Source organism: Denticeps clupeoides, chromosome 4, assembly GCF_900700375.1.
Source record: "Denticeps clupeoides chromosome 4, fDenClu1.1, whole genome shotgun sequence".
NCBI lineage: Eukaryota > Metazoa > Chordata > Actinopteri > Clupeiformes > Denticipitidae > Denticeps > Denticeps clupeoides.
In genome coordinates this window covers 6,370,157-6,391,592 of record NC_041710.1, presented here as the reverse complement: position 1 = coordinate 6,391,592, position 21,436 = coordinate 6,370,157, and the positions used below count along the sequence as shown (strand labels likewise).

Here is a 21,436-nt window from a genome sequence, read left to right as displayed (position 1 = left end):
GTAATTTTGGACCATGACTGTTTATCAAAAGGGCAGTAACCCACATAAGCAACTAAGTAACACAAATCAACTCTTGCTCCTTTTCTTAATGTAACTATAGATTTCTTTTGAAATTACACCCACACTATAAATAGAAGCAGCTCAATAGCTGCCGTCTTGCTCCTATAGGAACAGAAATGAAGTGTCTTGTCCGTTCTGGAGGACATGGCAAAATAAATGCATCGAGTGACTGAGGAAAAACAGTTTTCTCTGCGAGATTTTCATGTTGATTTGTAAACCAGCTGCTAATAGAGATTAGTCAATCGTGAATAAGCCAAATTTGAAGAGAGCCGGCTCTTTAAAGCGAACGATCAGAGCTGGCACTTGCCTGAAATACCTCCTCTGACCACGCATAGACAAATGGAAGAGTTGAAGACGGTTCAACTCTGCACTGCAGCTCGCACATCAGAGTGTGGTGTGGTTGTGGAAAACGGCACCACCTCCCTTTGTCCACTGAACATCAAGTACTTTTTTACACAATACTGCTCAGAATTTCTCGTCACAGCGATAATATTTCGTGTTGTTGACCTCATTTTATTAATTCTTCAGACTTGCTGCAAACAGCAGCTCTTTGTCCTGGCCTATAAAAGTACTTGGTTCAAGGAGAGAAGGGCTCTAAATATGAACCTGTTAAACATCCATGACCACATTAATGTACGTAAGCTTTCTTTAAGGACCATGTTGCGAGCATATCTGTCAAAATCACCAAAAGACAGAAATATTGAGTATTCTCACCACAGTAGGTCAAGAAGTAGCTCATACAAATAAATTCAACTCTGCTATGATGCTGTGCCGATCATTTAGACTTTACTGCCAAATGAAACATGGAGTGTACAAATTCCATTTCTGCTCCAGTAAATACATTATGAAAAAGAAATAATTAGAAATGAATAATGGAAATAAAAGAAATGAATAATGGATTTGAAAAATGTACTGTCTGAGTTCAAAAGTAAGTAATGCCTGTTCACAATTGATCTCCGGTGCAGTATGCATAATTATGAACACGTTAGTAATGTCGTAAAAGTAAACAATTAAATGGACAAAGGTATACTCTCACAACTTTTCTGTAAACACAGAGAAAACAAGTACACTATGCTCTCCTTTGCAGTGAATGTGTCAGAATACTACAAGTCGGACCACCAGGAGATGAGGTAAAGAGCACTCCTATCGGAAAGTCTGGAAGCATAATTGTCAGCAGATGCACAAATGTAGTTTGTGTTCAAACAGATCATAAACACATCAGTGCTTTTCACATCACATTATAAAGAAGAAAAAAAAAAAAAAAAAGACCATTTTGGATAGTCTAAAAGTCCCTTGCAATAATATTGTTTGAGCTTTTTTGAACTCTAGGCCAGGATAAAATAGTTTCAGTTTGCCAATGATTTGATCTTCTCAGTTCAAATCTTTGAAAGTCTTTGAAAGAGTGACTATCAAGAAGGTAATAATTGTATAAGCAATGAAAACATCCATATTCTTCTTTACTCCTATTCTATGTTAAGCAAAACATTATTTTAATATGGTATCATGACAGTTCATCATAATAACACTTGTTTCCCTCCACTTCTTTTCATGGCGTCAGCAGAACTGCACATAAGCTGTAGGAAAGTATCCCTCTCTGCCATTGAAACACCCACTGCACCACTGTTCATCAACGCGAGCTGTAACCAGGATACGGTCACCCTGCCGGAAGGGCAGGTCATCGTCTGTCTCAGCAGCGTAGTCATATAGAGCCTCCGCCCATTCACCCCAATCTGCTTCCTCCTTCAAATGAGAGAAAATCAAGAGTCACAGAGGATCAGCTTCTATCACACAACATCACCAGTCATAATTCACATCTAGAGAATTCATTTACAAATCTTTACAAGGAGGGCCAATAATTGTGGGAGGCAACACACACACTGGACAATGAACATACCTGTGATTTTGAAGGCAGGCCAGAGGAAGCAGTCATACCTGTAAAAAAGTTTTTTTGAAGTTTAAACTTTGAATCAAGAATTCTAATTGAACTATACTTTATACAGCAAAACAACATTAGCTACCAATGGAAAATGGCTTACTTTGTGCTCATTAAATGAAAGGGGTAATTTTTATCATATATTTATTAAATTTCCTCATAATAGCCCATAGAGGAAATACAGCACCTGACAAGTCTTGTCGCTTATCTATTTTGTAGAAACACCTGCTATTAACCTGACTTTTAATTAATCAATTGGTGTTAGAAATAGCTCATATAAAAAGCTAAAAGTTTTGTCGCCTATACAGAAATTGAACAAATTTACTGCAAATACAAAAATGTCAGCAAATTAAGTCGTGGTGCTGTGAGATCCAAATTTAATATCTTATATGACTTCCGCGACTTTGAAAGACTGCAGCCATGCGGTTTGGCAAGGATTCATCCAATTTATTGATGAAGTCATCAGGAATAGCAAAGAAAGCAGTCTTGCATGCCTCCCAGAGTTCATCAATATTCTTTGGTTTCGTCTTCCATGCTTCCTCTTTCATCCTACCCCACACCCCAGACCAAGATTTTTCCACCACCAAACTTCACTGTTTTCTTTGTGAATCTCAGATCAATGCAGGCTCCAGTAGGTCTCCTGCAATATTTGCAGCGACTGTGGTGTAATTCAACCAAAGATTTATCTGAAAAATCCACCTTCTGCCACTTTTCCAGCGTCCATCCTTTTAGCAGGCTGTGGGCCTTGGCAAATGCCACACATTTTTCAGTTGTCTTTTGTCTATTGCTGGCTTCTGGGCACTGATTATACCATGGAGTCCATTTCGAGACAGAATCCGACAAACTGTTCTGGTTGACACAGGGACTTCAGGTGACCAGGTCACATGGAGCTCTGCTGCAGTGGAGAATGGGCTGGCCCATTCGAGCAGTTGTCTTGCAGGGTCTGCCTGACCTGGGCCTGTCAAAAATGTCTCCAGTCTCTTCAAATCTTTTTTTTATCCTCTGTACTTGATGCTGAGACACATTGAAGGTGTCTGCCACATCAGCAGTGGATCTGGTCTTCAGCCTCTTGATATTCAACACTTTAGTCTCGGAGTGAATCTCAGGCATGTTTGCAGAGGTCTAGTTGCAGTTGATGTGAAGGTCTATTGTACGGGGGTCTTTTTATAAACACCTGAGACCTAATTCATCCATTATTAGTCACAGGTGAAGCTCATATGACAAGGCGACAACACTTATGTCTTCACAAAAATTGACTCAATTGGCTTTACCAAGCTTTGAATATTAGAATTTTTTTTGACAGATTTGTTTTGCGCTGAAACATTTCTTGTAAAAAAAAAAAAAAATCTTGATTAGAAATATATTTCAGCGGCACTTGAGGTCAATTTGTACACAAGCGTCAAGACTTTTGTCAGGGATTGTACAGTAACAACAATAACATAGCATAGCCAATGAAATGGGCCTTGGTGAGTTTGAACTGCTGGAAACAGGGATTGTGGTTCTGTGTTTGTTTTTTCATTTTATTGTGTCAATAAAAGTATGATAACCTGCTTATGCTTATGAAAACAAACCAAGACAGGTGGCAACCTTGAAGAAGCCAAATTGTTGATTGGAACCTACCACTGAGATTAATCAGCAGTATTCCAAGATGGATACAACCAAAAACTTCCAAAGAGCAGATTTTAACAAAACTTTCTTCTTTATTATTCATTATTACATCATTATTCATTATTATTCTGGCTGATATTTCAAAATCCCTGACCCTTGGGACCCAAAAATACAGTGGCACTGTAAAAACATTTGGAAATTGAGCCTCTACATACCTTGCCAAGCTGATTGTCTGTCCTCAGGTTCTGACGGAGGTGGCAAGTCTTCTATAACCTCCACATAGCTAACAGGGAATATGCCTACACAGCCGCCCAGCTCTCCACGTGCCCACTCCTGTCCAATATATTCTTTCAGTAGGATGACATCTCCTTCACAGAAACAAAGCTCATCACTGTGTTCCCCTCCAAATTCAAACAGTGCTCTGCATCGTGGGCCCCTGCAGGATAAAAAAAAGAAACAGTTCTGAAGAAATGTACACCCAAGGACTTTTTTTTTTTTTTTTTTTTTACCTCATTGGTCCTGTAGGCAGAGGATTTGTCTTTTCTGGAGTTTGTTGTGCATGTGACTAATAAAAAAAAAACAATAAATAAATAAATATATATATATATCAGCATGTACAATTAAAAATATGTAAGGATTTGTACAGTTGCAGTTTATGTCTGTTAGGCTAATACAGACTTTATAAGCCCTTAGCTAGAAACATAATGGTCAAGTCAATTGACAGTCAAAAATTTAATAAGGTGGAATGACATCGGAGTGATTATATCTTGAGCTATTGTCACTCAGGATTCCTTTCAGCAAATCAGAATCCATGGTCAGAACTGAAATCCAAAGTCTGACCTGCTCGGATCTCACATTACACTGAACTCTGAAGAGTCTCACCATCACTTTGACATAATTGATGGGGAAGAAGCCCTGGACTCCTCTGCAGGTACCCATGTACCACTCGTTGTCCAGCTGCTCCACATTGTACACCACATCCCCTGTTCTCAGAGGCAGCTCTCCTGGTCCCTCTGTCAGGCACACACACAAGATGAAAGTGTACGTTAAGTGATTGGCATTGTGAAACAGTGAAAAACACGGTGCACAACGAAATGTCCATTTATCCCATCACCCTTGGTGAACAGTGGGGAGCACTGAGTGAGGACAGCGCCTTGCTCTGTGGCACCACAGTGGCTCCTTGGCAACTCAGGATTTGAACCAGCAACCTTCTGATTACAGTGGTGGCCTTACCCGCTATGCCACCACTGCCGTTCAGAAATCACTGTCTCCAGTTCTGTAACCCTATGATTAAGCGCAGGTCTAATAACAGGCTGTGTTATTATATATATCTATTATATCTGTGTTCAGCAGTGTTCAACGTACCTGGGTCAAAATCATACAGAGCTGTAACTTGCATCCCGCTGCTCTTGCCTCCAGAAGCCCTTGGGCAGGAACTCTGCAGAGAAAAATGCAGAGTAGTGGATCACTGTTTCAAATCAATGTGTAAAGACATCCCTGATTAAATCCCTGAGTTCTGTTGAGTGACATTACCTCTGGGGCTTCATAGCTGTATGCAGAAGACAAGGGTGTGATGATCTTTACATAATTGCTGTGCACCAGCCCCTTCATATCGCCGATCTGGCACTCATACGTTTTACTATCAATCTGATGGAGCAGGAGCAGGACCTCGTTTTTCTGCAGCACAAAGGACAGTGTGAATGACAGCAGTTCCTCAAAATGACAAATCTGGCTTCCAACATGACTCACCTGAAATGACAGCTCTCCGGTACTGGAGCTACGGTAGTCGTATTGCGCAACAGCATGAGGCGTCTCGAGCTAAAAACATACATGAACAGCGATCAGGGCATCACTTCTAGAGAACATCTGTAGAACCTGCAGCCTGTATATTTGTCACAGACAGACCAGCTGTTCGGACACTCACCGTGTATTTGTTGTACAGACGATGTCCTGGATTGGGTCTTGGAGGAAGAGTGGGACCCTTTTTAGTTGCTCTTCGACCCTGGGAGGAATGGTTTGAGGGTGCACGCTGAGACCCCTCTTTTCTTGGAGGTGGCGGTCTACCTGGGGCAGTTTTAGCTGGAGGAGGGCGAGGGGGTAGAATTTTGCCTCCAATCGGCCTGAGACGGACATGAATAGAACGGACATGGGAGCTCAGTCTTGTTACCAATTAAAAACAAAACCATATACTCCATTACAGTCTTGAGCAGAGAAAATAATCTCACCTTGGTGGGAGAGACAAATCAGGATATGGGCCACTGAAAGAGTCCTACATAAAACAAACAAGCAAACAAACAAATCACTGTAAAAAGCGTAACTAGAAGAACAAAGATGTAATTTTACAGGTGCAGCTTATAGAAGGGTTCTGGTTTTAAATCACTTCCTCTCTGCAGTGACCCAGCGGAAAATTCAGAAATTTAGGAATTTGCATTGGAAAGAAGAACACTGCGGAATTCACTTATGCAGCAGCTACCGAAGTGGCCATCAACCAGCCATAATCACTGTTTACACTCGGGCACAAAGCTCCTTTTGTGGCCATCAGCCAGTAGGCAGGTAAAAGGCTGATTGTTGAGGAGCAGGATTTTTCAGCATGACGTAAACTCGCAAGGCCACCAGCTATGACTCATTTCAGATGAAGATTTATTCCACCTTCTCTACAGCACAGCCCCACTGCAGCCCACACCCACTAGTGCTAAATTACAAACAGTTGTGTGCAGAAAGAAAAAATGAAAGAGAGCAAATGTTTATTTTGCCCTCATAGTTTTAGGAATGAGAAAGTTTGGATGGGTTTAAGTCTAAAGCAGTGTAAAACTATAGTAAAATACTTTCTCAAAAAAGGGGGAAATAACTGCAAAATAACTGCAAATTAACTGTAGTGGACAAGAGGAACAGAGATGATAATATTTCATTATTATTAATAACAATAATTCATCAGGTAACATACAGTATGACTAAATACTTCTGACTGTATGTGAATGTATAATTCTGTATTCTAGACCAAAAGTGCTGATAATCTGCTGATGTCCACAAACTGTATTACAAGCAAAGAAAACAGAAGGTTTGAGTCCCAGTGAACCAGAACTGATCATTTCATTGATGATGACATGAAAGCATGTTGTAAGTTGCTCTGGAAAAGGGCATCTGCCAAATGCCATAAATGTAAATGTAAACACAGAGGGAAACTGAAGAGGAATGGAAGAGGTGGATGCAGGGTACTTGATGTATTGACAGGAGGGTATAAATAATCCAAAACTAATTTAGTATAAATTAGTTTATATTAATTCATTATATACCTTTCAAACTATTATATTACTAAAATTGAATAACAGTATGCAATATTTAAATGATATGATAATGCTTGCCATCTTTACATTCCTGCTATTTAAACAAATTCAAAAATATAAGGTCAAACTAAAGAACAGAACTGTAGAAACTTTAGCCAATTTATTTTTATTTTAGATCACCTGTGGAATAAAGTTCTGCTGGGTGGTGGCCTTCTCACTCTTCTGCAGTCCCCCTATAGCTTTCTGAGTTGGAAGTGGAGGAAATAATTCCTCTTGGCTCTCAATGACTGCAGAACAAAATTGTACAGTTTAGCTTTGAGGGCTCCTTAAAATGGTCCAGATAACATTTCCTGTACGAACACTTACGTCTGCCATATTTACTCGGAACATGGATAACGGTCGGCTTGCGGACAGGGGCTTGGCGAATGGAAGACCCTCCTGTTGCTCGAGCAGGCTTGGGGGGCGTGGGTGCTGGAGCTGGGGATTAAGTAACATTCCCTGTTCAACAGGCAATAAACTAGAGGCATGCAAACTAGACATAATTACAAGCACATCTAATAGCGCAGTACAATTATGAAAATGCTCAGTAGTCTTAGCAGCCATTGTTATTTATTAAAAAGACTGCTACTACAGAGCACTGCATTGTGTTTTACAGTCATGAAAATGTACGATAAGTGTCCTGCTCAGGTCATTCTATGCTGATCTACACCACACAGTTCCTCATCATCAGAAAGATCACAATGCTAGTCAGTCCCACCAGGATCTAACCATATGAAGTGACAAATATTTAGGCAGCTCGGGAACACAGACAATTCTAAATCTCAGGCCATAAAAAATTTCACGGCCTCAAAAAAAAAAAAAGTGCATGTCCGAGGAAAAATCTGGTGACCCTAAATAAGATTTGTCTCTCTTATTTGTGCTGGAAATTATTGGTTAAAACAGTGAAATGGTGTTGTTGCGCCATGCAAATACTGACACTTGCATGTTTGAACATTGTTTGCTGTAAATGGGTTTTTGGGTAATGTTTGCAAAGATTTTGCAACAGGACTGAAAATATAAATACTAGATTTTTTGGAATTTGACGCAATAGCAAAATCATGAAGAACTGGAGGGACTGGCTAGTTAACAACAAAAGACAGAATATTTCTACACACCTGGAGCAAGGTTATCCACATGATCGTTATCCTGGCCACTCTCAGACAGGAAGGCCGTGGCGTGGTCTAGTGCAGTTGATCCCAGGGCAGCTGAATTATGGTTGTTATGATTCAGGATCAGATCCCGTGCAGGCTTGGCCAATATAGGTGGATGAGATTTGATCGGGTTGTCTCCAAGAGAAGACCATGAAGGGGGAAGGAGAACAGATTTGGGCTGGGGTTCTTGCTCATTTCTTTGCTCTAAAAATGGGTTCCTTTGAGGCAAAGGTCGCGGGAAAAGGGCAACAGCAGCTGTGGGGAAAGGATTGGCATTTCCATATTGGTCCTCACTGGAGTTCTCCTCACTGCCCTGTTTAACAGAAGAACGAAGTGCCCATGATGGCTTGGGAGCCAACACAGGGGGTTTAGGAAATTGGGTACGAGATCGTGGAACAGGGCCATCACCCGGGCCATCTGTGCTTGCCTGGCTCTCAAACGCCTTAATCTTAGCACGGATGCTCATGTCTTCTGAGTCTTCGTCACTCTGGTTGCTCAGTTCTGAATGTGAACCTTCTGACTCGCTCAGGTCTTGAATGGGGTCAGAGTCAGAAAAAACATCCAAAAGTTCCTTCAAGTATATGTTTGATGAAAGGTCTGTGCTACTGTTAGCAGTCACTTGAAGAGCACCTCCATCATCTTTGAGTCGTACCAGCGTTTGAACTTTGACCTCAGTGCTGCTGGGTTTTGATTTTAAGCGTGGATGTGGAACCGGACGCGTTCTCTCAGTCTGGTTGGACTCAGAAGGCGGCGAAGAGACAGGTTTGTCCTCAGAGCTGCTGCCAGTCTCAGAGGGTTCTGACACACTGTCACATGAAACAGATTCTTGAGCTTGGTGTTGTGCTGAAGAAAATCCTGATTCTGGAGTGCTGTGATTTGTTGACTCTGCGTTTGAGGCAGTAAGATTCTCACTTTGTGTTTCTTCTTGGTCCTTGTCATTCACAGCAGAGTTACCTGCTGTAGGAATGCTTTTCCTTGCTGCCGGCTTTGGTCTGGCAGGAAGTGAGGGTCGTGGAGGCTTTGGGGTTTTTTTCACTGTTAGTAATGCAATAAAGTTAATTTGACATCAAAACACATAGTTAGTATACTTTGAAGTTTTGACTGTCATTAGTTTTATGGCAATTTATCCTTTCTACCTTTGGGTTGTTCTGGTCCTAATGGCTCTAGGACTGTGTTACATTGTGGTTCAATAGGCTCTTCTTCCACTTGATCGGTCTGTGTTGCGATGGTCGTAGTTTGCCGACTGCGGGGTACCTCAGTTGGTGTGCAAACTTGTTCCTGGTTCTTCTCTTTGATGACCTGGTCATAGGATGGCGGGGGCTAAGGCATGAAAGAGGAGGGTTCACTCACACTCAAGCAGTAAAGCCAAGCAATTATTGTCACACAGGGCACAGTTTCGCTTGTAGTGAGTAACACAGAACAAAACCAGTTGCTTCCATATCACACTACTCTTCCCAAATCCAACCCTACACAAGGTGATCGACTGCCAGTGTTTAAGAAAATACTCATAAAATTTTAATCTGGACAAAATTCTTTTTATTTGTCGGGTAGGTTTGTATTTGTAGACCACATCCTCTTATTTGTATCATAGTGAATTCAATTTGCACAACAGTACACTGTGTTAAACAATTAGTACAGTTAGTCTTCAAACTGCATATCACAAGAAAAAAGCATGCTTCAGCAAAGGTCAAAAAAACCCCAATGTAATGCAGGCATACTTAATGAAGATATTTTACCTGAGAATCTGCTGGGATGCTACCACCCCATATGGGCTGAGGTGGAGGAGGGGTTGGTGGAAATCCCCCAGGACCCCCAGGAAACCAGGAAACAGGGGGCAGAGGCTCCGCAGAGAGGATGGTTATCTCTGGTCTCCTGAGGGACAGATTATTACACATGCAAAGTGGCAAATATGAGACATTAATTTAAAGGGAAACATATTAAATGCTGATGCTGATGAAAGAGGAACTAAAGAAAAAGTTGAAAACATGAATAGGCCAATAAGTTATAAGAGGTTTTCTGAGAAGTGGTTTAAGTGGTGGTTGCTTTAGTGTTTCTAGTTGCTTGCAATGGGGTTTAATGTGGTTACTAAAGTGTTGCTTCTGAATGTTAGGGCATTATTAATGCTCTCTTTGCCTGTTGCTATGGCACCCTATCCTATTGCATCCAACGGGCTACTGCAGGTACAGTCGTGGTTTAGACAGGTGTCTCAGGTGGTTGATGCAAGATAGTGGTTGCCATGGCACTTACATTAAAAAAACTTTACACTGTAAATGGGAGAAAGTTGACAAAGAGAGACCATGCAAGGGAAATATGGAAAGTAGCCCTGTAGCATAAAATGAAAGTTCAAGTTTGAAAGTGGTAGGGTGGTAGTAGCCTAGAAGGTAACACATTTGCCTAAAAACCAAAAGACCACAATGTCACAGGTACAAACCACACTTACTACACATTGTGTCCCTGAGCAAGAGGGGGACTGTCACTGTAACAACTAAATGCCACAGTTAAGAGGCACAATGATTTTCAGCAGAGGGATTAGGTTCACTTACCTTCTGTCTCGGTTGGGTTCACTTTGCAAAGGTGTTCTTGTAGAAGTTGCTTAAATAGCAAACAGATAAGTATATTATAGTGTACATGACAAAATACAGCTAAATTGTATTTTTTTCACAGTACATCAAGTATAGACTGTTACTGGCATGCTCGTGTTTTACTTTACTTATTTGGTGACCATGCATTACAAATATATTTAATCCTATGCACAATACTTAAAATGCAAAATGCCATGCTATTTTAGGATGAGCTAGTATCCCTGACACAGAGAGCAAGAGCTATTTAAACAATAACGGACTAATCATGACTTACTCCTCCTGAAGGCAGCCCGTATGGAAGAAAGCGGCCCTAAGCTGCAAAAGAAAAGCGAATCCTTGATCAATCATTATGTACTCAGCACCTCTAACTGTGGTGAACAGCTATGACAGAAATGGTGCGGAAGTATCAGAGTGGTCATCATTGCTGCTGTGACCTTGGTAACCGGCATCAGCATCGCAAATGTTTAAAGTTGATACTCTACTCCAAGAACAAGAGTCTCAGGCGCCCGGTCTGTGCCAGGCGCTGACGTACAGAGGGTGAGTGGGGTCACACAGCTGGAGCACTGAATCCAGGGTGAATGAAGCAGGCAGAACTCTGCTCTCAAGCACTCACATAACAACCAAAACAAGGGAGACCTCAGCCATGATGGTTTACAGTGAGACAAAATAAAGAGAAGAGCATTAGCAACAACAGTAAATTAATAATAGTAATAAAGGCTTGCGAAGGACTGAGGTGTTATTGTCCTTTTGCTGTAGGCACTGATCGTTTTGAGCCACTAAAAGACTGGAAATGTGATTCTTTCAGGAATGTCTATACCCATGGAGACTTGGCCCATGAAAAGACCTATAAAAACATTAATTTAAAACATATGAACACATGAAAAAGGTAAAAATATGGAGGGCCACATTCATTCACAGCTGTGAATTTAGACCCCACCTCATGGTGAAAAACCATAACAGTAATGTCAGGGCGTTAAGTCGCACAGCTTCCACAACTCTTTAGTGAAGAAAAGCCACTGCTGCCAGAGTACTTCTGAATGTTCAGCTGAGAGGGAGGATCTGCTCTCCCTGGACAGAGTGACTTCTGCGTCCCAAGGGCCGGGGACAAAGTGCTGACAGTGATCATATCATTAACTAGAACCAGGATTAGTTTTTAATGCTGTTGTCTTGCAACACAATCAGTATGAAGACTGATACTGGTACTAATGTCTGTGACATTTACACAATTGTTCATTTCCAAAATGCAGCACTGTGCAAAAGCACCGACATACAGCTGCATAGTGAAATCTGTTCAAATAAGCGGCACATAAAACCCATGAAAAAAATACTTTAGCTCTTTTTACATGGTCCATTCTGAACAATTTCAGAGTTACAATTTAAATGCTGTAACGTGACAAAAAAGTAGTGAAAGGCTTCTTACCCCAGGTGGATGTGCTCTGGCTTATTTCGTTCTGAGCTATCTGTGTAGGAAAGGAAAGAATTTGTTAGTCTGTGACTCAGCTAGACAAAACTGCAGTTCTTCAAGTTCTAGTGTCACGGCGGTGTTGGGTGACACAGTTTTCACACACAGATCTTCACAACTGACATTTAATGGCAAATCTAGGGGACTGTTAAAGACCCGATACTTGATGGCGAACAGAACAGGTCAGAGTGGTCAGTTGCCAGACTGCAGGACATGGCAGGAATCCATATCGAGTTGTAGGTGGTGGAGAGAAAAGGGTTGGAACCACCCAAGCAGGTTCCACTGTTGACATTTCCTCCTGTGATAGCAAACTGGCTGTAATGCCTACAGGCTGCATTTGACATGGCCACTTTTTAAAACTGGTTTCATTTGGTACCCGTATTTTTCCAATAACAACGCACTGCAAACCATCCAATCCGCCATCTTGACATTGATATACAATTACAGCAGGGAGCTGCAACTCAATTCAACTCCCTTTCATAAATATTCATTATATTCCAAAAAGCTTTTCATATTCTAAGTGTAATGCTTCAACTGGTGTATCTTTTTGGCCTGGCCTCAGAGCTACAGTCCAACACTCCCTTCAGGAATCGCACCAGCATCATTCTGGCCCAGTACAAAGACGTCAGAGACTGAATTCGGATCTATAGTCTGACCCACGGACACAACAGCACGGCTTCATAGAAACAGAGAAGGTCATACCTGCCTGACACACCTGCTGCCTCTGAGCGACGCAGCGCGAGAGGCATGGATGGGAAGAGAGTCCACGTGCACGCCGCTCTGACGTCCGAGGGGGAGGGGCTCAACCCCAGAGGAATGTGGGTGATCAGGAAGAGCGCACCGTCTTCACACGGTCCCCATTTACCTTCCGCTTCGGGCCATGACAGGTACAATCTGTGTGCTTTGAGCCCTTTAACATTTCATGTTGGTGCCACGCCCTGAAACCATGCCTTGTTTTTGAGCCGGTCACTAATTTGAATATCTAAGACTGGCTCATGAATGGCTTGGGTGACCTAGTTTCTTACCACATACTAATTAATGAAGCTGCTGGAGGGTAACAGGCCATGATATAAAAATGGTCTATATCCTAGTACATCACTGCTGACATATTCTGCAGACCAAGCTGGCCCCTGTTCGGGGTATGCGATCGCATGCGATTCAGCTTTTCCCGCTGCATTACTAGAAGGCGGAGGCCTTTCTATACTACTACGTGCACACAAAATTCAGGTGATATTCTAACATGGAAGTGTACAAAGGGAAAAGAAACTTAAAAGTGCCCTGCACAGAAAAAGTGAACATCAATGGTACAGTTTCCCTGTGCTTGCAGCGCTTGCCTACCATGAACGCTTGTAATGCTTGCATAGCAATCCACATACATTCTCTTTCAATAAATGATATGGTCCCCAAGCAGATTTATCAATGTGTGTACGTATGACAAAGCAACCAGATTTTACACCATGGTGGTGGTGAAAGTGACAGCAGGTCTGAAAAACAACCTACATAGTCCCGACATTGATTACGCTTCAGTGAAGAGTGTCAGCATGATGCTCGGTGAAAGGAAAATGTCTACAGTCACAGGGGAACACACAACATGCTGTCTTTTAAAGAGAGGACACAGCAATACAATTCATTTATCGTGCAAGAACAACAATGTGACTTCTGCCATTCCACGGCCCCTCATTTCCAGCCTTCCCAATAATGTCCACCTGCCAGCACAGGCCAAAACAGCTGCTGTGCTTGAACAAAGAGCCGGGGAAAGTCTGTCCCACAGGACTGGGAGGGGTGTGCTCGGGGTCAACTGTACAGTGGGTTGTGTCACCAAACTAATCAGTGGTCACACTTGCCAAGACTTGAACAACAATATTTAACAATCAACTTTGGCCTTTCTATACAGGAAAAATGCCATTCACATGCAAAGCAGGGGTGACCTTACATGGACCCATTCAGACTCAACTGGTTTCTCCATCTGAAGGCTGCCAGGTTTGGGTTTGGCAAACTTTTAAAAGAGGCAAGACAAGTAAAAACAAGTTAAAGTCCTTTTATGAAGCATTAACGTTAAAAGAGGTCTGTACTTATCAATTGATAACAGTAGATAATAAAAACAACGAGTGCCACTTTAAAAACGTCTGCTCCTTACTTGAGGGGAGCGGCACATAGACCACAGCACGCTTACGGTCATCTATGTGTGACATTACACACACTGCTGTCAGGAGCAGCATTACACACCGCCTTCAAGAACAGGTCTGGACACGCTCATCTCAACCCTGCAACAGTGAGGAACATACAGCCAAGGACTGAATATGTACTACTACTCAATACTATAGTGAGTAGTGAATGCAGGCAACTGCTCAGTAATATAGTGAGTATTGAATACTGCAGTCAGTAAAATATGGCTGGGTACTAGTGAACACTGCAGTCAGTAACATATGGCCGAGTACTAGTGAATACTACAGTGAGTAAATACGTCCGAGTACTGGTGAATAATAGAGTACCATCAAACTTGGTGCTGAGTACTGAGTACTAGTGAATACTACAGTGAGTAAAATATGCCCGAGTACTGGTGAATACTGCAGTAACATCAGACTGAGGGCTGAGTACTAGTGAATACTACAGTGAGTAAATTATGTCTGAGTACTAGTTTACAGTGCAGTAACATCAGACTGGGTGCAGAGTACTAGTGAATACTACAGTGAGTAAAATACGCCAGAGTACTGGTGAATAGTGAAAGTGCAGTGAAAGTGAAGTGATTGTCACACGTGATACACAGCAGCACAGCGCACACAGTGAAATTTGTCCTCTGCATTTAACCCATCACCCTGAGTGAGCAGTGGGCAGCCATGACAGGCGCCCGGGGAGCAGTGTGTGGGGACGGTAATTTGCTCAGTGGCACCTCAGTGGCACCTTGGCGGATCGGGATTCGAACCAGCAACCTTCTGATTACGGGTCCGCTTCCTTAACCACTAGGCCACCACCGCCCCGTGCAGTGCAGTAAACATGCTGCAGTTAGTAAGACTGACCTCTGGTGAATTCTGCACTAACTGGGCACTATTGGAAATTGTACTGAGGAACATTTGTCTACAGGAGGTGAAACAGCAGGGAGCTCCAGCTCGGATTTCCTCACCTGTCGCAACAACACGAAACTTTCCCCCGTTCCTCTGCTGACAGGCGCGTTCCTACAACACCTGTTTGCACAGTAGTACACCCAGTGCACTGAATTATATCTCGGATATTTAAATGCGCTGTAGGTAGTTGTACGCACCTACTCACGCACCCTAGTTAGCAACACAATGGATTCTGTTCACCTGCCGTCACCCCGGAAAGGACACCGCGACGTGGAAATAACAAGGAAAAAGTCCCGTTTAAGAGACCGGACTCGGGGCGTCTAGTCCGAACAACGAACTGAACATTTTAGATGGAGAGACGCGGCTTAGCGCGACGTTCCTCGCTACCTGTTGCCGCATTTCGGCTCCGCACGACGCTGACGTCCCTCCGGTCGTCCTCGGCTTCGTCTCGCCTCGCTTCAGCCATCAGGGAAGAAAGGGTCCGAACGGCGTTTATGGAGTCGAGCGGGACCGTCCCGGAGACTCAGCTCGGTCGGGGGGTGGTGTCGGGCCGCATCGCGACAGCGCGTCGCTACTGTCTGAGAAAACGTCTGAGTTCGACGGCGGGAGGGGGAAGTTCGGAACAGAAGCGCCGGCGGCTGCCGCCCGGAGGAGCGGGTGTCGCGCCGAATTCCCCTTCCATCAGCATTCCCCTCCCCTCAGTTGGACTGTGGACGAGCCTCGTACGCAGCAAGCTCTAAAGGCAACGTTAAATAAACTTTAAACGGGCTCCATTTCTTCTTCGGACACGCTTTACAGATAACTTAATACGGGAATGAAAGTTTGAACCATCGGGATTCGAACCGGCATCCTTCTGATTACGGGGCCGCTTCCTTAACCGCTTGGCCACCACTGCCATAAACGATGACGGGGACTTGCGGAAACGTTTCTGGAAACAATTCCAAGGCTATGTTGTTTCCAGTGTTGTGGTCCTATGTTCATTCCAACTCTTCTTTATTACCATCATTCTCGTGGCTCCGGGGTCCAGTAACTGTGAGGTGAAGTGATGTGATGTAATGTAATTGTCACTTGTGATACACAGCAGCACAGCACACGGTGCACACAGTGAAATTTGTCCTCTGCATTTAACCCATCACCCTTGGTGAGCAGTGGGCAGCCGTGACAGGCGCCCGGGGAGCAGTGTGTGGGGACGGTGCTTTGCTCAGTGGCACCTTGGCAGATCAGGATTCGAACCCTTTTTTTTTTTTAAGTGAAGATAAGGTGTGTCAGCAATTCAGAAACCTACACTGACTGCCCAACGATGAGCGTTCCGGAGTCCATGACATGCCTCCTCAGCTGCCTTCAGCTGACAGCTGACTGTCTTCACCTCTGTTCCCTCAGTGTGGTCAGTGTGTGCCTGCCCTCCTCCCGCCACCACGAGTGAAGTGTGAAGTGATTGTCATTGAGCACCTTGATCCTGCTGTGCTCATGTATGCACGATGCCTGGTTTGCACACTTATTACCGAAAAAACTAAAATACTCAATACTAACATACTGAAATGTAAAATGTTGTAATCAAGTTAGAGGTAGATCATAACTGTAATAAAATGTTCTCTCAACATTGATTTCTTCATGCGTTTAGTGAGTGATGGGTACTTGTGTTGGCAGATGTGTGTTCTGTTTCATTAGATTTAGATCATTTTCAAGAATTGTGATATCAAATCTAATTTCCATCTGGAATGAAATCACTCAACCACTCACTGAAACAAAATCGTAACAACAGATACGTTTTTTTTTTTAGGTGTGGTCCTCTGCCGAACCACCAGGGGGTGCTGCAGCCCTCTCCTCACCCCCACTTCCCATCAGCGTTGCCAGACGCACGATAATTATTGCATTTGTAATATAGTTTTATCCTCTGTACGATAATAATGGAATCAATAATTCCAAAATTTTACACCTTCCTTTCATGGCTTTCAAGTAAATATCTCTGTTTTCATCTGGCTATGCAGACATACTTTGCTTGATAATGCGCAGTCGTCTCACGTGCCTTTACAGACAATCAATGCTCGATGTAACACACTGGTGTCAAACTCCTAAAATTAATATAGATCTGTTGTAATGGCGTTATGAAGCTGATAACACACAAACTACAGATCCCATAATGCAGTGCTTCAGTCCCCTTGTCGAACACGTGGTGACGCAATAAGTAAACAGTGATAAACAATTTTTATTTTCTGAGCTGATTTACACTGTTTTTGAGCACTAATGCTGTTTTTTAATCACTAATGCTGTCAAGTTTTGACGTGAATTAATGCTTATTGTGTGGCTTTTTTAGTGGTTATTTATTTATTTTATTGTGTAACGTGACCTTGGGTTTTAGAAAGGCACCCTGAAATAAAATGTATTATTATTATTATTAGCATTCTCCACAAATGTCCCTAGTCGTCTATCTGTTATTGAATTGGGTAGGCTATGAGACCTAAAACATCTAAACAGACACAATCAACATTCAATTAAAAATAAGTTGGAGCCTGGCTGCAAATCAAAGTGATAAATCAGGTCAGTCATTGGTGTAGCAGTGGTGTCACTTTCTTTCCCTTGCACTGTCTGCATGAGTGATGAGGGGGGCCGCAGGCCTGCAGCCGAATGTGCTGAGCTCAGTTCTCAGTGCAGCAGGCTGCTGCTCCACTGCACCTCCGGACCTCCGTCTCCCCCTGAAGCTGCCGCTCTAGGTGGCCGCAGAAGAGTCAGCAGCCATTATGATTTACGTGGATAACTGGCGTTGGGTGACCTTGTTCCTTCTCTGCCTCGCACGCTCTGCACCTGCCAAGCGGATTTTCCGATGCCCTGCTGAATGCACATGCTCCAAAGACTCCGTCATCTGCGTCGGCTCGTCCTTCATCCCCCGGACTGTATCAAATGACATTAACTCGCTGTAAGTAAAGTTCCTTGCTCATGCAAAACCAATCTTTTATAAGGAAAAATACTAATTGCAAAGAGCCAGTGTAACAATATATTACAGTGGTTCTTTTTTTGTGTGTTATGCAGGAGTATTGTCAATGGCACCTTTCCAGAAATCAAGGAGGCTACGTTCTCTCTCATGCCTTCCCTGCAGTTACTGTAAGCATCTCTCCTTTACTGTCCTTTATCTGCTTCTCCATCCCTCTGCTGCAGGTGACAGTGCAAAATTCTGACTCCATAAGCATACACAGTCATATGGGATGTTCGTGGATGTAATCATTAATGTGTCAGATTATAAACCAAGTATATAATGGCAAATAAATAATAGAAACATTTGAGAACAGCATGTTTAAGAAATAATGCATATTTTATTTTCAGGCTTCTCAATTCCAATTCTTTATCAGTGATAAAAGATGATGCTTTTTCTGGTCTGCCACATCTGGAATATTTGTGAGTTATCTCCTGGTTTGCATCTATAGCTCTGAATGCTTTATGCTTTTGTATTTTTATGCATCAAGTACCCAGATATAATCAAGACTATTTTTGTACTCAGATTTATTGAAGGCAACAAGATTGGGACAATGAATAAATCCGTATTCAGGGGTCTTCGTGATCTCACCCATCTGTGAGTCTATTTTCCCTCATAATGACAGTAATAATTAATAAATTGACCTTTAGTCTATGACCCTCATAGCCTTTTTTTTGGACAGGTCGCTGGCCAACAACAACATAAAATTGCTGCCAAAGGATCTTTTTTCTGGTCTTGATTCATTGATTGAATTGTGAGTCTGCATTTTTTCCTGTTATGTTTATGATATCTCTTTGGTCTGCTGCATTATGGAATGTACTAAATATCAGCTGCTATTTCACTCACATGCCATGCTCAGGAGCACATACATGTAAAGATTCACTTTTACGCGAACGAGAAGAGGGCCAGAGGATCATATTTAGAGTCTGTCTCCAGGGCAAAGGCAGGAGATGCTGGAGAAATTTTCCATAAAGCCTCTAGACATTTTATGACCAAGATCAATATCCTGCACTTTGCCCTACACATCCAGCTCCGCTTTCACCTCCACTCAGCACAAAGCCCCGTTCTTCCTTGTGAACCCCCCTGCAGGGATCTGCGCGGCAACATGTTTGAGTGTGACTGTCAGACAAAATGGCTGATAGACTGGCTGAAGAGGTCTAATGCCACGGTGTCTGATGTCTACTGTAATGGGCCAGGGGAGAAGAAAGGCCTGCGTCTAAAAGACGTCCCTGACCAGCACGCAGAGTGCATAACTACAGGTAACCAAGGAGGCACATGCTCATTCTTTTAGTTTATTCTTTTCTCGAAAGGAACATTAATTCCTCTGTCTTCTTTAGACTTTGTGCTCCATCAAACTCTATCGACACAGTCCATGTCTGCAGAACTTTTCTTCTACAAGGAAGACATTTACATGGCCCTGGCTGTACCAAACTCAGAAAACTGTCTTGTGATGGAGTGGGACCACATTGAAATCAACTTCAGGCCTCTTGATACCATCACGGGTTTGTACAAGAATGAAGATTGTTATAACGAATACGTGCACAGCCTATACATACCCAACCCATTAAATGCAGATATGTTCAGATATAGGAATCTGGACTACTTTACATTTATTTGTCTTTATTTATAACCTCTTCTGAAGGTTTCTAAACCTATTGCACAACATTAAGTATTAAATGGACCTTCAGTCATGAAATGCCTTCTAATGCCTGTTAAATTCTGTGTTTCAGGTCGCTCTGTAGTCGGATGCAGAGCTGCAGTTATTCACGGCCAGGCTTATGTCATTGTCACCCAGCTTTTTGATGGATCCCATGTCTACAGATATGACCCAAAGCAGAACAAATATGTAAAGTTTCAAGCCGTTGAAGCTTCCAACATATCAAAGCCCAATGATATCGAAGTCTTCCCCATAGGCGACGAGTGGTTCTTCCTTGTGGTGGACAGTTCCAAGGCTGGATTGTCCACACTGTACAAGTGGAATGAAACTGGCTTCTACCCCTACCAGTACCTGCATGAGTGGTTCCGTGACACAGACGCAGAGTTTGTCACCATGGAAGGCAAGCCGCACCTCATCCTGGCAAGCCGCTCTCAAGTGCCAGTCATCTACCAGTGGAACAAACACTCTCAGAAGTTTGTTCTGCACAGTGAGATCCCCAATTATGACGATATTGTGACTGTTAAGACCTTTCAAATAAACGGGGCTCTGCACCTGGCTATGGCCTGTTACATTGGAGACTCCAAAGTTGTGCGGTGGACTGGTAAACAGTTCGAAGAGGTCCAGGCCTTCCCTTCACGTGGCGCCATGGTGCTGCAGCCTTTTGTATTCAAGGAGCATCAGTACCTCGTTCTGGGAAGTGACTACTCCTTCTCCCAGGTTTACAGATACGACGAGAAGAAACAGGAGTTCTCTAAATTCAGGGAGGTTTATGTGCAGTGGCCACGTTCTTTTACCGCCCTTTCAACAGACCGCAGGGACTTCCTCATCGCCACCAGCTTTAAAGGCAAAACTAAGGTGTTTGAACACATCCCAGTTGACAGCAGCTTATGAATGTAGTGTATGCAAGCTTCTGACTGCAGATTTAGAACCGTTACGGTCTACAGCAGGGAGGGTTACTGCACAGTGATATACAGTCTATGTGGTTACCTTTTTGGCCTTTTTTCCACCTCGCGGATCAGTGGGTTATAACTATTTGCCCTAAGTGCACTGTATGTGCTGTTACCTTTTAATACTTTGGTCTGGCTGCACTGCGAAAACTGTGAATGTCATTCTTAAGCGTGCATGTTTTGTATGCAAGCAATATATTGCAGAGCTTCATAAGGTCCTCATAATTAGTAACGATTCAGTGAGACCTCAGGAACCCATGGCAGCCGCTTCCATACTGTAGAATTAAAAATACAAATTCCTGTAGCACCAAAACATTTATTTGGTGATAGCCAGTTACTGAGAATAAACTAGTCTTGTATAAATGACCTATTGTCTATCATTCCCTGCATTTCACTGCATTTTAACTGACTGATAATTTTTAGTTATCAGTCACAGACAGTCTGGCAGACATTGTTTCCCCCATATTTTCAGATAAATATATAATTTGCGCTGAGTTTAATTTTATGAGAACTCTGTGTGCAGCTTTAATGCTAATGTGCTACAGTCTCTGTGGTTGTGCAGTTTTATATCCAGAGAGCTTCTCTGAGCAAGGAAATATTTATCTAGCAGTCAGCAGCATGTTGCCTGACTACTGAAGAAACCCATTAAAAGTTCATTTTTCACTAGTTTAGCGCTGTCTGTC

General features: G+C 42.8%; 2 protein-coding genes across 3 annotated transcripts; one reads left to right on the top strand and one right to left on the bottom strand.

Annotated features, from left to right (window-relative positions):
* Nucleotides 1-824: 824 nt before the first annotated feature.
* On the bottom strand, nt 825-15,980 carry sh3d19 (SH3 domain containing 19). Of its 2 annotated transcripts, XM_028978264.1 has the most exons (20): nt 14,257-14,372; nt 14,053-14,115; nt 12,078-12,117; nt 10,932-10,972; nt 10,619-10,667; nt 9,812-9,947; nt 9,212-9,395; nt 8,040-9,110; nt 7,252-7,362; nt 7,066-7,172; nt 5,827-5,870; nt 5,526-5,721; nt 5,351-5,419; nt 5,135-5,278; nt 4,967-5,039; nt 4,484-4,614; nt 4,111-4,166; nt 3,817-4,037; nt 1,955-1,992; nt 825-1,800 (listed from the first exon to the last, which is right to left on the bottom strand). In XM_028978264.1, exons 2-20 carry the CDS (start codon nt 14,060-14,062, stop codon nt 1,615-1,617), a joined length of 2,907 nt encoding a protein of 968 aa, XP_028834097.1. In that variant the 5' UTR covers nt 14,063-14,115; nt 14,257-14,372; the 3' UTR covers nt 825-1,614. The 2 variants fall into 2 exon arrangements, with proteins under 2 accessions (XP_028834097.1, XP_028834096.1); XM_028978263.1 differs by lacking the exons at nt 14,053-14,115; nt 14,257-14,372 and adding an exon at nt 15,569-15,980.
* Nucleotides 15,981-17,743: 1,763 nt separating this feature from the next.
* Nucleotides 17,744-21,419, top strand: LOC114788629 (leucine-rich repeat LGI family member 2-like). The gene is made up of 8 exons (XM_028977368.1): nt 17,744-18,095; nt 18,209-18,280; nt 18,500-18,571; nt 18,675-18,746; nt 18,832-18,903; nt 19,239-19,408; nt 19,487-19,651; nt 19,880-21,419. Exons 1-8 carry the CDS (start codon nt 17,920-17,922, stop codon nt 20,695-20,697), a joined length of 1,617 nt encoding a protein of 538 aa, XP_028833201.1. The 5' UTR covers nt 17,744-17,919; the 3' UTR covers nt 20,698-21,419.
* Nucleotides 21,420-21,436: the final 17 nt, after the last annotated feature.